This window comes from Rhea americana, unplaced genomic scaffold (genome assembly GCF_003343005.1).
Source record: "Rhea americana isolate MKP2758 unplaced genomic scaffold, rheAme1 scaffold_162, whole genome shotgun sequence".
Taxonomy (NCBI): Eukaryota; Metazoa; Chordata; class Aves; order Rheiformes; family Rheidae; genus Rhea; species Rhea americana.
In genome coordinates, this window is record NW_028185728.1 from 658,008 (window position 1) to 672,658 (window position 14,651).

At 37.8% G+C, this 14,651-nt stretch overlaps 1 protein-coding gene across 2 annotated transcripts in view; it reads right to left on the reverse strand.

Annotated features, from left to right (window-relative positions):
• KIFAP3 (kinesin associated protein 3) overlaps window positions 1-14,651 on the reverse strand; it is a 71,242-nt gene that overhangs the window by 50,039 nt on the left and 6,552 nt on the right. For both annotated transcript variants that reach the window (XM_085300221.1, XM_085300220.1), the window contains exons 3-10: window positions 14,161-14,315; window positions 12,914-12,969; window positions 12,275-12,416; window positions 10,623-10,722; window positions 9,665-9,789; window positions 9,104-9,202; window positions 8,076-8,254; window positions 5,555-5,717 (exon numbers count right to left, since the gene is read on the reverse strand). In XM_085300221.1, the coding sequence (XP_085156347.1) occupies window positions 5,555-5,717; window positions 8,076-8,254; window positions 9,104-9,202; window positions 9,665-9,789; window positions 10,623-10,722; window positions 12,275-12,416; window positions 12,914-12,969; window positions 14,161-14,315 (1,019 nt within the window). The remainder of the gene's footprint in view (window positions 1-5,554; window positions 5,718-8,075; window positions 8,255-9,103; window positions 9,203-9,664; window positions 9,790-10,622; window positions 10,723-12,274; window positions 12,417-12,913; window positions 12,970-14,160; window positions 14,316-14,651) is intronic.

Consider the following 14,651-nt stretch of genomic DNA (forward strand, 5'->3'; position numbering starts at 1 on the left):
GCTTTGTTTTGTTTTTTAAACTTTGACCATACTCACCACAAATGATAAAATACCTACCATTAAAATAAATCCCTTAATAATTACTGCTTTCCAACAGACTGGTCCCCGCAATTGAACTGTTACTTAATGTGCTTCAGCCAGCTTCTACTATAAAGGAATAGAGACACCCTAGGCAATATTCACACAACAAGTATTAGAACCAGCTGCTGCAGAGCCACCTCGGGGGGGCAGGAGGGGAGTTTTCTCAATTTAATTGGGAAAACAGGAGGAAGCATAAATTTTACTGCCATTAATAACTTCAAGCAATCTTGATATGACTTTACCTCACCCTGATGGCTGGACATGTGCTTTTTGTTAGGGTCTTTGCCACATCTGACCCTTATTGTTTGCTCACTAGATCAGGTAAGAAAATGTACCTTTCTTTATAGGATAAACGAGGCTTATTAAAACTGCAAAAAACACTGCAGTAGCCTATAAGAAGCTCCGTTTTCCAACAGATGTGTGAAGCTCCATAATAAGTTCATTACAAAAAGGCCAAGTGAACTCATAAAGAGAACACATCTACTTTAAGCCTTCTTAAAAGAAACTTTCATAAAAGGAACAGACATTAAAAAACCCACAGTGTGCCATTAATTAGAGAACAAACTACTCCTTGGTTTTTTAAACAGCAGTTGATGTACAATCCAGCTTGGCTGCATACCATATCAAGACTTGATTGCTTAAAAACCCAACCTACAACTGTTTGGCAATTCTTTGATTGCTCATTAAACCTAATTTATAAAGAATAGAAAAATATCAGAGGAATTACAGGAGTTTCAGAAGGGATTTTAGATAACAAATACAAAAATTGTACTAATGAATCCATCGAAGATAGATTTTTCAGTGAGGACTAAATCAGGAACGATTAAAGTTGCTCCCTGCTCTGGCCATCTCCAACTCAAAGAACTCCAAAAAGTCTGACCYATTGTGGAGTAAGCAAACTATGACACAACCCTTAAAACTTCTATTAAGATGAAGTACATACTCCTTCTCAGTATGCTTCTACGAAGTCTTGGAGCACCAAGAAATGAAGTCATYCAAATCAGGATGGTCATATTCATAAAGAATATAGACTCAGTATATACTGTAACTGGGAAGACTATRCTGTTGCTGCTTGGGACTAATAACATTGTATTTCACAGTTCTGTATAACAAATTCATCTGCTTGGCTTAATGGAAATACAAACCCACAAAGCGAATTTTCTTTCRGTTATAACAATTTGTACTTAGAAATCTAGTACAAGGTTTCAGCTTGTACTCATCACCTCATGTTGTTTTGAGATGAACACTGTGACACTGTGCAACACTTGCAGTTAGGGCTGGATTTGTAACTGGTACTGTTTTGCAACACAYCCATTTTTCAGGTCAGTAATACTTACATTCAATCAGACCTTGATTTTCACAAGCAGCTAGTGATTTCAAGCAACCAAGTTGACACACTTTGTTGGTGTGATGGAAAGGCCTGACTTCCAAGCATCCTGGGTTCTCGCTCTTTAAACATGGTTTGCACCAGGGAGCGAAAACAGAACAGCATTATATCTTTACTATACCTGATAACAGTCATCAGCTCAAAGGAATGAATCCGCACATCATAATCCTGCTCCCTGAATGCATCCAGAGATACTCATTGAAGAAAAAAAAAAAAAAAAAAAAATCTCCTCTACTCCTCTTGTCCCTCAAGCACCACCATCGTTCCCTTTGTAACGGTTTCCATACCATTCTTTGCCATCATTTATATCCTTTACAGAGGAATGACTAACTCACAGGTGGATACAGAAACCCCAGTACCACATCCCCATACTGCGAGAAGCTTCTTCTCCACAGTGGTTCACTAAGTGGAGGTTGCAGCCTCCCATCACACACACAGCAGCACTCAGCTGGGTTTGCTACACACACTCCCTGCTGTTCTCACAGACAATGTAGAACTATTTGTCTTGCTTCAGAAAGGACTAAAACAAACAAAAACTTGTACACAGCCCTAAGAGCATCCTTAYTAGAGGGATGCGAACCACAAGATGTGCATGTATTTAAGAGAGCTGTACTAAAAATTTTGTATTTGGTTTGGCCAGTTAACTGAAAAGCAAAGTGGATTTGGTCCAAACAAGAGGTGACTCTTCCTATTCTTCCCTGTAGACATAACGCTTTTTACTTCCTGCCAAGGCATTCTCCTGTAGAAACCCATCACAAATCCAGGAAAAGGACTACGTATAGGAGTAGTGTTTCCCTTTTTGCCCAACAGTGAAAGGGCAGCCACAGGAGAAAGGAAGAATCTGCATCTGCTTTCTTAAGGCTTAATTCTACATTTCCCAATTTTAACCTGTATACTACCCACAAGCAAATACATTAACAAAACTCTAATACTTTTGAGGCAAGTCGCTCCTATTTCATGTTGCTTGAGCTATTCCATGCAAAGCGAAATAAGAGCAGCATCTCTCCAGAATATCCTGCAGCACACTGGTTTGGGCTCTTCTTCCACAGTGATGATCAGAAGGCAGTGAACCTGGGTTTTCCACATCTTAGGCAAGCATCCAATTTAAACCACTCGGTGAATTCACCTGAATTCTCACCGCAGCCTACTGAAACCACATATCTGGCAAATAAAACATTCACACAGAAAGTGGATTTTTAAAAAATGATTACTCTGTAGACTCAGGAATTACAAGGAGAATCAAAATCACAGAAATGAAAGTTTCTTTCCACAGCCTTTCAAGCAGCTTGTGTATGGACAAACCTGAGAACAACAGGCTACATCTTAAATGCCTCCACAGCTCTGCTCCAGCTTCTGATCAGCAAGTCTGAAACTAAATTTCCCTCAGCTGCACCCAGCTCTTTGAGCTTCAGAGCATAACAAAGATCAGCTGCAGTTGATTAACTTGGGTGTTTGGAGGGAGGAGCAGGAGGAGTCTTGTCATATACAATACTTCAGACTTGTGAAGAGAAGCTAGGAAAACTAGCAAGTGGTGTTGACTGGCAAAGCTACATGAGGAAGCAAGCATTGGCACTATTAAAAAGAAAAGGCTAATTAAAATGGAAACCAAGACCAAGCAGAATTTCTCGTGTCCATGCTTTCAGCAGCAGCCTCAACGATCTAAAGCAAGAGGGGAAGAAAGAGGGCCATTCTCCTCCAATATATCCATGCCATAAGTAGTCCATTCCTTTGCTAACTCAGTTTAAGCCAGTCCATTCCCTCAACTTCGAGCCTCAATCTACCTTTCATATCAAGTCCATCCTGCCCTCAAGCCATTGCATGTCCCTCGAGAAGAGGGACTGTCAAAGAAGGCCACCTCAGTGCTCAGTCTGCCTGACAAATCCTGTCCATTACTTATTTGCAATCTCAACTCTCCTCTTAAGCACTTAATTTATACTCATCTCAAATCCAGTGCTAAAGACTGAAAGGCACAGCATGCACAAATGGTAAATTTCTATAGACTGAGTCAACAAGCTTGACCTCTTGGTATTAGGAGCTGTATGGCAACTTGTCAACAGCTGCTAAGGTGTGTTAGCACTTTAAGGCAACCTGCAAATCTAAACTGAAGGGTACTGACTTGAGTAATGTGTTTTAAATGCCCAAATAACCCAGCACACAGTTATTTTGTTATTATGGTTACAAGCTTCCCTAATCCAGGACACATACAATTATGTATTTGGGGAATTATCTGAATCACCATATCAAGAAGATTCTTGTGAATCAGAGCTGGCTTCCGAAACAGGAACAAGAACAGATAACACTTCTGTTTTTCTGATCAGCACACTGCAAAACAAGCATCAAGCAATCCTAAAGAAAGGAGCTAAGGAAAACAGCAAATGCCTCCACACAATGAAAAGAGGTGAAAACTTCCACATCAAGGAAAGAACTGACCATGGAGTCAAGCACAGGCAGCAGTACTTCTGGAAGTAGTAGTAGAATTTACTACAGATTATTCTAACAGGTCTATGACTAAGTCCAGGAGAATTGCATTTGAAGAGAAATTCTCCTCTGCACATTAGAGCTAGGCATTAGAAAGTGGGTATCTAATGATTTTAATCTGACATCAGTGTGAAATAGGGAATTTGTGGGAGCTGGGACATCTTGGTGATCCAAGTCATGGCAGCTGTCCGTGAAGTCCTAGACCACAGTGCTGGGTGCTAAAAACAAACAAGAGAAGTTCCTCCTCCAAAAAGCTTATGATCCAAGTTGAACCAGGCTACCTAGCAATATCTTCTCTCAAACGAGAGAAAGTATTTCCTGGCCAGCTTCAACTTCTTAGCCTACTTTGCTGTCAAATAACTCTGTCTGGAGAGAAAAGTATGAAGAAGAGATTCCAAATGCAATTTTTCTTCTTCCTCCTAACTCAGCCTGGAAAATGATTGGAAGTGGAGACACTGGGGGCAGAGAGCATGAACAGATCTGAGGCATTTCAGGATACATCAGGTAGCCATTACGTTAGTCACTGTCACCATTAAGACTTCCAAACCAGCGCAAATTTTCACAGTACTAACTTGTACACTAAACAGAAATAAGGTAGTGTTCAGGTTGAATGTAAAGTTGAGAATGTAAAGTTGAGAAGGCAAATAACTTTAAGACTGTATAAAGTTAGGAAAGAAAGCTCATGGATTCACTTGCAGTGGAGTGCATTCCACTTGCTCCATTAAATCTGGATACGCCAGCTGCACTGGATTCAGTACATCTCAATCCCAACACATCACAGAAAACTTTGTCGAAGTCTTGCATCAGAGCGTTATGTGCTTCGGACCCTGCAGTACAAGATTCTTGGCTCCCATTTAAAAGCAAGCACTCAGCAATTCTTAGAGCCAAACCCTACTAAACATGCAGCATATCCACCCAAAAGCAGCTTCTACAGAGTATCAGCCAAAGAGCGTGCAAGGAGCAATAAAAGCTTCCTCTCTAAAACTCCAGTGTACAGGAACAAATCGGACAACCTTGCGCTTTTTCCAAACTCCTCACTGCCTCTATAGCCCTCCCATACAGCCAACAAAAAAATTAACTTGTATCTTAATTACTCACAAGGGCATACCACAAATTACAGACTGTCAAGCTTAAAGTCTAAAAAACCTGTCCTGCCTAGAAGTCTAACCTCTTTATCTGGACCACTACACTAACTAAAAGTAGTAGGCATATGCAGGTTTATAACAAGAGGTAGTTGGTATCTCCATCAGCTAAATTCCCTGAAGTAACTGGCTATTTTTCCTGGGCACTCTTCCAAAATACAAGCATCATTAAAGTGTCAGCTCTAATGATTCTCAGTTAGCTATCAAAGTTGTTTTAAAGAGAAGAAAACTGATTCAACAGTTTAAGAAAAAATGGGAATCTAGTCTACTGGAAACTTCATTATTTTAGACTTCCATCTAAATCTTCATCTGAAAAGATGATCTGAATGATAGAAAGACAGGAGACAGAGATAGTTCTTTGAGAAATAAATAAATAAATGACCTAGCAAACTTTAGGCACACTGTTGTGATGCCCACCACTTCACTGGCCCTCATGAAATGTCTGTTAGAGCAAGAGGAAACATACCTAGAAGTGCAGTGAGTTTGGGAAGCAGACCAACTTGCACCATTTTATTTCTCAGGCCTGTATCAAAGGAAAGATTCAGTAAGAGTCGAAGAGTGATGTTCAGCAGGTCTTCATGTTCACAGGGTACCATTTTGACAAGTTTTTCAACAATATCCATTTCAACCTGTATATCAAAGAAAAGAATCAAGTTCACAGTCCATTGAAACTTAACTTTGTGAACTTTGTTCAGTTTAAAAGCCCTGTTTTATACGTTCACACAATTTGCACACACAAGTGCAATTTCCACACACAGTAGTGACTGTCAACGCATTTTCATCTGAAGCAGCCTTCCTATTAAAACTAACTGACTTAAGTATTGGGTTACTGGGTAATGGTGAATAAAAAGTTTTGAACCAAACAGCTCAGCTGTCCTGGAAACATTCCCCACAGTTGGAATACTGTGGTCAGAAGACATCACTTGCAGGAATGGAGTGGGAGGGCAGGAGGGGAGCAGCTCATTTTAAATTTAAACATAAGTAACCCTGGAGCAACTGACATTAAAGTCGAACAGATACCCAAACAGGACAGACTGAATACTGGCATCCAAAAAGAATTTGAGACCTTTCATTATGAATTTCAATGAACTCCTAGACCAAACTTTGTATGTGCTCTCAGGAAAGGCATGCCATCCTGTACATTAATTTAATAAAAGTAAGAAAGTCATCTTGAAACATGTATCGCTTTCAAATTAAAAAAAAATGGAATCTAAGTGGTATCAGTTCCTGAGATCATGTTCTCTTTACCAGCCAGAAAAGACATCTGATCATTGACTGGCAAGACTTCAGAAAGTTTTTATCATCTTTTAAACAACATTTCTCTGCTTTTATTTGTTAAATCTTTTGAATGCTTTCATTCTCTGCCTCATAGAATCTTCTCTGGCCAGAAGAAAGCAATAAAATTACTTTGTATTCTTCAAATTTTCGCATGTATGTAGTCTTTCCGTTATACATATGCAGAGAATAAATTCTAAGAAAAGAACCTATGCTATGTGCTCTCACCATATAGCATAGGGTAATATTCAAATAACCGACTAGATATCTTTGATCAAAAACAATCAGATAGCAAGAACTCCTACTTCATTGCTCTGAATCTAATATGGCATTTGAATACCAAGGGAAAGAATGCACTATAAATATAGATGGATTATTTAGTTTTACTCAGAATTAGGCACTGCACAACTGGTCTTGGTTCATTTTGTCTTCAAAATTTGTGTGTTATTGCTTCTGATACAAACATCAGAACATCTTCTCCTTCACTGGTAGCTTCTATTATAATGTTTTCTTAAAAAGTATGCACTTCTACTATCAAATAGAAATGTTCTAACATGTAGCTAATCTGAAGCACAGAAATTTTTTCAGAAGTCTTTTCATGGCTGTTCAAATGCTCTGCAATAAAATAAACTCCGCAATTGTTTCATTTGTCTTTCCTCTAAATCAAATGGAATGTGAAAAGCGTGCCAGCAAATCAGTGGGCTGCAGAGCTAATCTTTATTTTCCTAATAAAGTGCTTCAGGCMACTACACAACTATAAATTAAATCAAAGACCAATCACCTGATAAATAGTCTACATTCCTCAAAACCATGTGCTTGGTGTCTTATTTTTAAGAAATAAGATACTCTTATATAAATGAGAGATGCACATGCATGTTCACCAAACAGTGTAGACAAGAGGTATAACAGAATTCCACTAACAAGGATGGAATTAATTTTCTATTGCATTTACACAAACCTTCTCAGTGAATAATCCAAGCGTGACAGGAGTCTCAGACTACCTCTTGGATAAGGAGAATTTAGCACTTTGATTAACAAAATGGCATACCTAGGTACAAAAGTGAAGGCATGTTCTATATCATTGCCATTAGGAACATGCTAAACAATATTTAAAATTTTACCTACAGAAGCTTAAGAAAAGTACTGCTGCCTCCAACTCATGGCAGCATGAAGGAATAGTTGTGAGCTGCCTCTGAAGACCAAGCTGACTTTGGAAAGAAGTAGATTAGTCTAACAGACTGCTAATGGATAACTATCTCCCTTTCCAAGCTAATACATGGTAGGGACATTAACACATTGTCAGAAGAGTCTGATTTGGGGGGAAAAGGTCACAGACACCTTTAAGTGCACATATGACAAGACTTTGGGGGTACTAATTTCAAAATTTGAAATTCCTTTTGTCATATTTTGGTATTTTGGGGGTGGCACAGCTCTTCAGAGATTTTTGTAGCATGCTACAGCTGGTCTTTGCCTTTCCCCCTTCTACTCATTTTTGTAGTGCCAACCCTCTCCTGTCACACACACAAAAAGAAAAAAAAAAAGAAAAGAAAAAACACACCCACCAAAACCAAACCAAACCAAAATGCCAAAACAACCAGGGATATAGAAACTTTGGGTGAAGACAGAAACATCTCCCTCTTCCCTCCAACCACTCAGAGTCTAGAGAGTGTGCATCCCTTCCCAATATTGCAGTGGATTGCTATTAGCCTTACCATATCATTTTTGTTCTCCATAAAAATGCTGAGTTTCTTCAAAAAAGATACAACCAGGATAAGTAGCTCAAAATTGTCTCGATCCAGTGCTTTCACTAACATATGGACAATGTTCTTGTTTCTCATCTTCAGCTCAGTGCGAGTATCCTCAGCAAGATTTAAGAGCAAGTAAAGAGCAACTGAAAGTCAAGACAAATCATACCAACAGATTAAAGACATTGAAACTAAATGAGTTTATACATACATTAGTTAAGACTTACAGAATTGTTCCACTCTCTTCCCAATGCATTTTGAAGAAAATTCACCATTAGCGGTTTTTATTAACTCTTAGAAAGTTTTAAAAATATTATAGTTCTAAAACTGGCTTCGCAAAAGAATTATATCTTAAAATTTATGATCACTAGAAGCTTTTTAAAAGTTTTTTTTTTCCTATTCTGATGGGAATCATTAATCCCCCCCCCCCMAAAAAAAAAAAAAAAAAAACCACAAAAACCTAAACAAACCAAACCACCTCCCCTACTCTCCTAGTCTGTGAAAAGACAGACAAGGGGCAAACAAACAAACAAAACTTTTCCTGGGAGAATTTTGCAAAACTACTCCCAGGAGGGCTTTACCACTTATACTTAACATTAGATTGAAATGGTCTATTTGAAGACAAAACTGAAATAAACAGATTAAAAGCTACTCAATCCAAGTCAGACACATGCTTTAACTTTCTGGCTAAGCAAAAACAAAACCCAACTCACCTCCAGACCAATACCACTAGCAAAAAACAGTAAAGTCAACTCTTTTGCTACTTCACCAAGCTTGGTAGACTGTTTTAAGAACTGTTAGCATACATTGTTAGCATGCTAATACTATCAAACAACTTTAATAAGCTGTCATCATTTCCCTATTCTTTGCTAAAGCTCCCCACATTCCTTCACACATTCAGTATATTTAAGTCCTCCTAATTGTAACAAGCATCCAGTAGGATTCTCTACCCACGCTCACAAGTAAGGAAAATATTTGCTGTTTGGCTTTGGTACCTCTCAGTAGCTGTTCCTGCTTGACAACCAAACCTTGGTATTTCTTGTAAGTTTTCTCATAATCCTTTTTCAGAGTTTGATTTTCAGGATCTTCATCGAGTAAACAGTAGAAGTTAAGGAGTTTAGATGAAAGTTACACAGTCTGGATGAATATTGTTCACAGAGGGGTTATCCGATCACTAATGAAAAAAAGATATCTACAGGAGAACCAACTTTGCTAAACCTGCAATCCACAGCATGTTAAAAAACAAAAAACAAAACAAAACTAGTCCCTCATGTAAAAGTCTAATAGTAACCAAAAAAAAAAGTTCACGATATACTACTGATAAAATAAAACTAAGTTTTTTTCTGGGGTTATTTTAATTGATTTAATCTCTTCAGCAGCACAAACTTCTCACTTTTCAGGCTTTTTTTTTTTCATACCTGCAATTACATCCTTCACTTTCTAGTAAGTTCTACAGCATTCATAAAAGTTGCTACATGCAGATCTCAAATAACTCAACAACAGCAATGAAGACAAGTCAGAAGCTATCAAATTGCCCCAGCATACCAAAAGGATATCAGCTTTCTTCTTCTTAGCAAGTTCTTCCTGCCAAAGCTCATGTCTCTTCAGCTCATGATCTATGATATTCATACATAAAGCTCCAATTTTATAGTGTGTGATTAATCCATGAAATTGAGAAAAACTACATTGAAGAAAATATAATACGTTGGAGGAAAGAAATAAACTGCAAACAACCCCAAATTTATTTAACATCTAGGGTAGCGAAGTCCCAATACCACATTGGAAGTGTCATAACAAAAACAGTAGTTACCCTCTGTCCCTTATAACATTTTCCTATTGGGAAATTATTTAAATACAATAACACTTCCTGAAAATATTAATATTTTTCCAAGCTTTTAAAAGGACAAACTTTTTTGCAATGTGCTGACAAAGCAAAAACAAATTTCACCAGGAAATTTTGCTTTTTTTAGTGGTATGTGATTTATTACATGAATTTAGAAGGAACATAGAAACAAATTAGCTTTGTCTTTTTAAATTAATCTTATGTTCCCAAATAGAAGTTTTCTTCTTATGGGATTAAAATGACAAAATTTTAGTATATTGTTCCAAGTTGAAATAAAAATACATTCTGTTTTTTACACATAAAGGAAAGGTTTACCTATCAGCTCACTTTTCACATTTTAAGTGCCTCAGAGGACCCTCTATACACCAGAAATAAGAGAAAAGTCTAAAAGTCAATTTGCATAACAAATTTCACTTGAATTATTTTCTAAGCAAGGTAGGCTGAAACACTGAATTACGTGCAAGCAGTCACTACACTTCTACACAGGGCCTCACCAACAGAGATTCTTTTTGTGCTTCAATTCCGTCATTTGCAACAAGTATGTTTTCACCTTAGCAAAAATATTTTTCCCGTTTCAGTAAAGTTTTGCAGTACAATGCAAATAATGAATGAAAAGCCACCAAGCAGAGAAAAGTTTCCTTCCTCCTTAAACACAGAGCTCTTGTACTTGCCTTGAAAAACAGAAGAAAATATAAATTATATTAGTAGCAAGTTCCACGCTTTGTTTCCAGTCTTCCCTCAGCACTCTAGCCAATGCACCCAGGACAGTTTCTGAAAGGAGACAAGATTTACATGAGCATCAGCATTTCACCCCCTCCTCTTCGGTTTGTGAGATACAAACATTTGAATACATTTTGTTTGGAATCAGCTTTTTAATGGAAGAATTTCAGAGCTATCTCACTTTAACAGGTAACAAYGTTAACATTCTTTTTGGAGATTGTATTAAAGTATTAAAGAGTATACTAATCGACTGATCATCCAGACAAAAACCCTAAAGAGAGGTGTCATGCAAGGAAACCACTATGAAACCTTAAGGTCATAACAGAACTACTACCAACCTTAAGCTTCTGTAGCCTCTGCCACTTGAATGCTCCATATGATGCCCCCGGTCCCTTCCTATATCATCATCACATTCACTTCCAAATCCCTTTAATTTCTGCCTTGACAACTGCAACTTCTCATCTGCTATTTTCTACCTACTTTTTCCCTTTAACAGTTTTGTATTATTTTATATTTTGGTTTGTATTTCTTGCTGTCATACTTTAGCTTATTTTTCTTTCTGGGATCACATATCCTTTCCATTTGCTTTCCCTGACCGAGTCCCTCTTTAGATGCACCACGTTATATAACAGAACATGAATGAGAAAAGCAACAACTAGCAATTTCAAACTGGAAGACACACTCATCAACTCATGGGGAAAAGCCATTATCTGATGCCTTGCCATTCCCCTCCTACCCTAATTTTTACAATAATCTTATTTTTTGACTTCCCCGGATGGGCAGCAGACATTTTGAAGATATCATTCGAGGAACGTGAGATAAAAAGAACAGGGAAAAAGACAAAGAGGGCAGGGAAGAAAAGGACTAAATTAAAAAGACATGAATCTACTATCACTCTGGAGGTCTGGCTTTATCTTTTGTTTCTCTGACTCAGCTTTACAGATTATGAAGTCCTGGTGAGAGGGGACAGTGGATAGGGAAACAAGGATATCTATCTATCTATATGTACACACACATATGTATTTACAAACATACACTACTCCATGTTGATATAGCACTCAAAATGCACATAGCACAATGCATGTGTATGTACATATCATGCATTCTGATACAATTTTAAGATGAATCCTTAAATAAATATGAGCATGATTTGTAGTGAAAAATTTCGGTCATGCATCTACAGTCAGTTTATTAACTGTTGGATACTAGACCTCTGTCTTTATGTCAGACTGTAAATGCTATTTTCAAGGCAAATCTGGTCTTCAGGATAGAGATTTTATTCCCTTTTCTCCAGCAGCAATGCCTGCTTAAGGTAATTTATCATCAAAATAACAAGGATAAGAACAAATGGCCGAAGCCTATTGAGGCCATTAAGCTTTTTAGGTGTTGAACCCACCTACAACAGCCTAAGAAGCATCCATTTGTAAGATCTAAAACAGGCTTTGACAGCCAACTTACTAAGAAGCACAGCCTAACAAACTACAAAACACAAATATCACAGATGAACAGTAAATTACATTTACCTAGAGAAAAAAGCACCACAAAATCAGCACAATATCACAAGAACTTTAAATACTTTGTTACCACTAGATTTTAAAGTTACCATTGATCAGCAATTCTTCCAGATTATCAGGATTCCTAGCCAGCTGCAGGATGAGGGCAGAGCCACGCACTTTGTCAGGAATGTCCTCATACAGCAACTCAATATACTCATCCATGTCATTGATATTGGCAACCTCATCAATCTGAAAGCAGCAATAAGCAAGGGTTTAATAGAGAAAGGAATGTCAATTGAACAGAATCAAACACAATGATATTCTGTAGGAAAAAAAAAAGTGCAAAGCCTTGAGTTCTGTTAGGAAAAAGAATACCAGGAAAAAGAAAGAAAATCAATGCATACAGAATCTCTGCCAATAAACATCAGGAAATCTGAGAATATTTAATTATAAAAAACAAAGGATGCTCAGACATGACTCCCTGCCTCCTGTCCGATGTTCCAGACCTCACTTGCTGTCCTGCTGCGTGCTATACTTAGGAGAAGTATGCAAGTCAAATATTTTACCCTTTATGGAGATGACTTTTTATTCCATTGTGCAATATTTCTAAACCAAGTTCTTTGTTTAAAAAACAAAAAGGGTGAAAAAAAAAGATTTCAGCATTTTCCTCCCCAGTCCCCATTTATATAACCATTTATTTAAGAAGTAATAGGCCTTTGTGTTTCTCTTCTAACACCAGTATTTACCTCCATTCCTTCAAAAGGGGGTGGATCTTTTGGCTTACTGGATTTCTCTTTCTTTTCTGCAATGAAAAAGACAGTTGAAAATACACATGTTCACAGATAAAAGCAGTATTGTCACATTATATATTCTGGTAGAGATCAAGGTCAAAGTCCTTTGCATCCAGCTGACCCCTTAAACTAACACACTGACCTCTTAGACTAACACAGCTAAGAAGTCTCAGTTTCAGTAGTTAACAGTATGCAGGGAGCAAAATAAACCCTCAGATGCCTTTAACTCCTCAGTCCAAATGATCAGTTATAGCCCAGTTAGTTGGGGAGGCAGAGAGCAGTAAATCTTAGTGCAAGTCCAGAGTGAAACATATTCACTTTGACAGGGAAATAGCTTAAGTGCTTTGCCACAGTGTCCAAGCAGAATCAAATCTGTCCTGCAATATACCAAGACACACATATATACGATAAGAGTAAAACATCCAGAACAGTGACATTAATCTTTGTTTTAAATTCATTCAACTGAGAGAAGTTATCCAGCTTGAGAACAAAGTTTACTATTTTATGATTGCATGAAACCTTGCTATCAACAAAATAATGCAGGATTGGATGTTGAGAATGAAATTGTCCACTCAGCAGAAAATAGAAGATGAACTTACGATACATATAGCACCACTAAGATGCCTTGGCACTAGAGCAGAGAATTACTGTTCTCAGTAATTTGTTCATCAAGAATTTATGAAGTAGACAAGTGTATCTGCCCAAGTTGTTTTCAACGTTGTACTGAAGCTTAGCAGAAACTCCTGGCTTTGGCTTTACAGAAAGCCTAAATTCAGCCTAACATCATCTCCCCTTGCAGCAAGTAACAACCAAGGTCCTTCCAGGAAGATCCTCGTATTGTCTTTTGATGTCACTGCAGATGCAATTCAAAGAGGCTACACCAAACAGCGCAAGCTCTCTCCAAGATCTCACTGAAACACTAAGCAGCCACATAAGAAGCAGCAGCACTAAGTTTGACTAACCAAAAAAACATACTTTGATTGTTAAAATGATAATTCTACCCTTCCATCTCCCAAGATTGTCATTTTTTTCCAAGGACAGGTTAACCATACACATAACCATACATATCCCAATTCTCACCTCTCTAGAGAATGTTTAAATCAAGCAAGTTAAGATCTCAACTAAAAGAAACCTCAGACTGCGCTTGCTGGTAACACCGAAGCACACCAACCCCTGAGCTACGTTATTCCTCTATTATTTACCTTTCCCTGCTGAAGCATCTCTGCGATTCTGTAGATAGTATAACAGCTGTTCTACCTCTGCAAGTTTGGAGGGGTGAATGAGTTTGCATTCTTCAACTACCTTCCGAGCCAGGGAAGCGATGTCTGTATTTGCATTGAGACTCTTTAGCCGAATGCTGAAACACAGTTAGATAGATTTCATCGCAATTGCTTGATTTTTATATTTTTGAACTGTTGATTAAAGTTCGCACAGTCACAAATTTGCCTGTGCTATGACTTGGAAATACGATGTCAAAGCAGTGACTCAAAGAGGCAAGTAACTGTCAAACACATTTGACAAGGCAGAATCCTTTCTCAGCCAACATCGTTAAATTCAGCTATATGAACAGATCCCTAATAACTATCGCAGCTACAGCAGCCAATAATGTTCCAAAACAAAGTGCCCAAGATTGCAAAGCAGTACAGCACCGAGGACTGGGGAGGAAAAAAAGAAAGAAAGAAAGAAAGAAAGA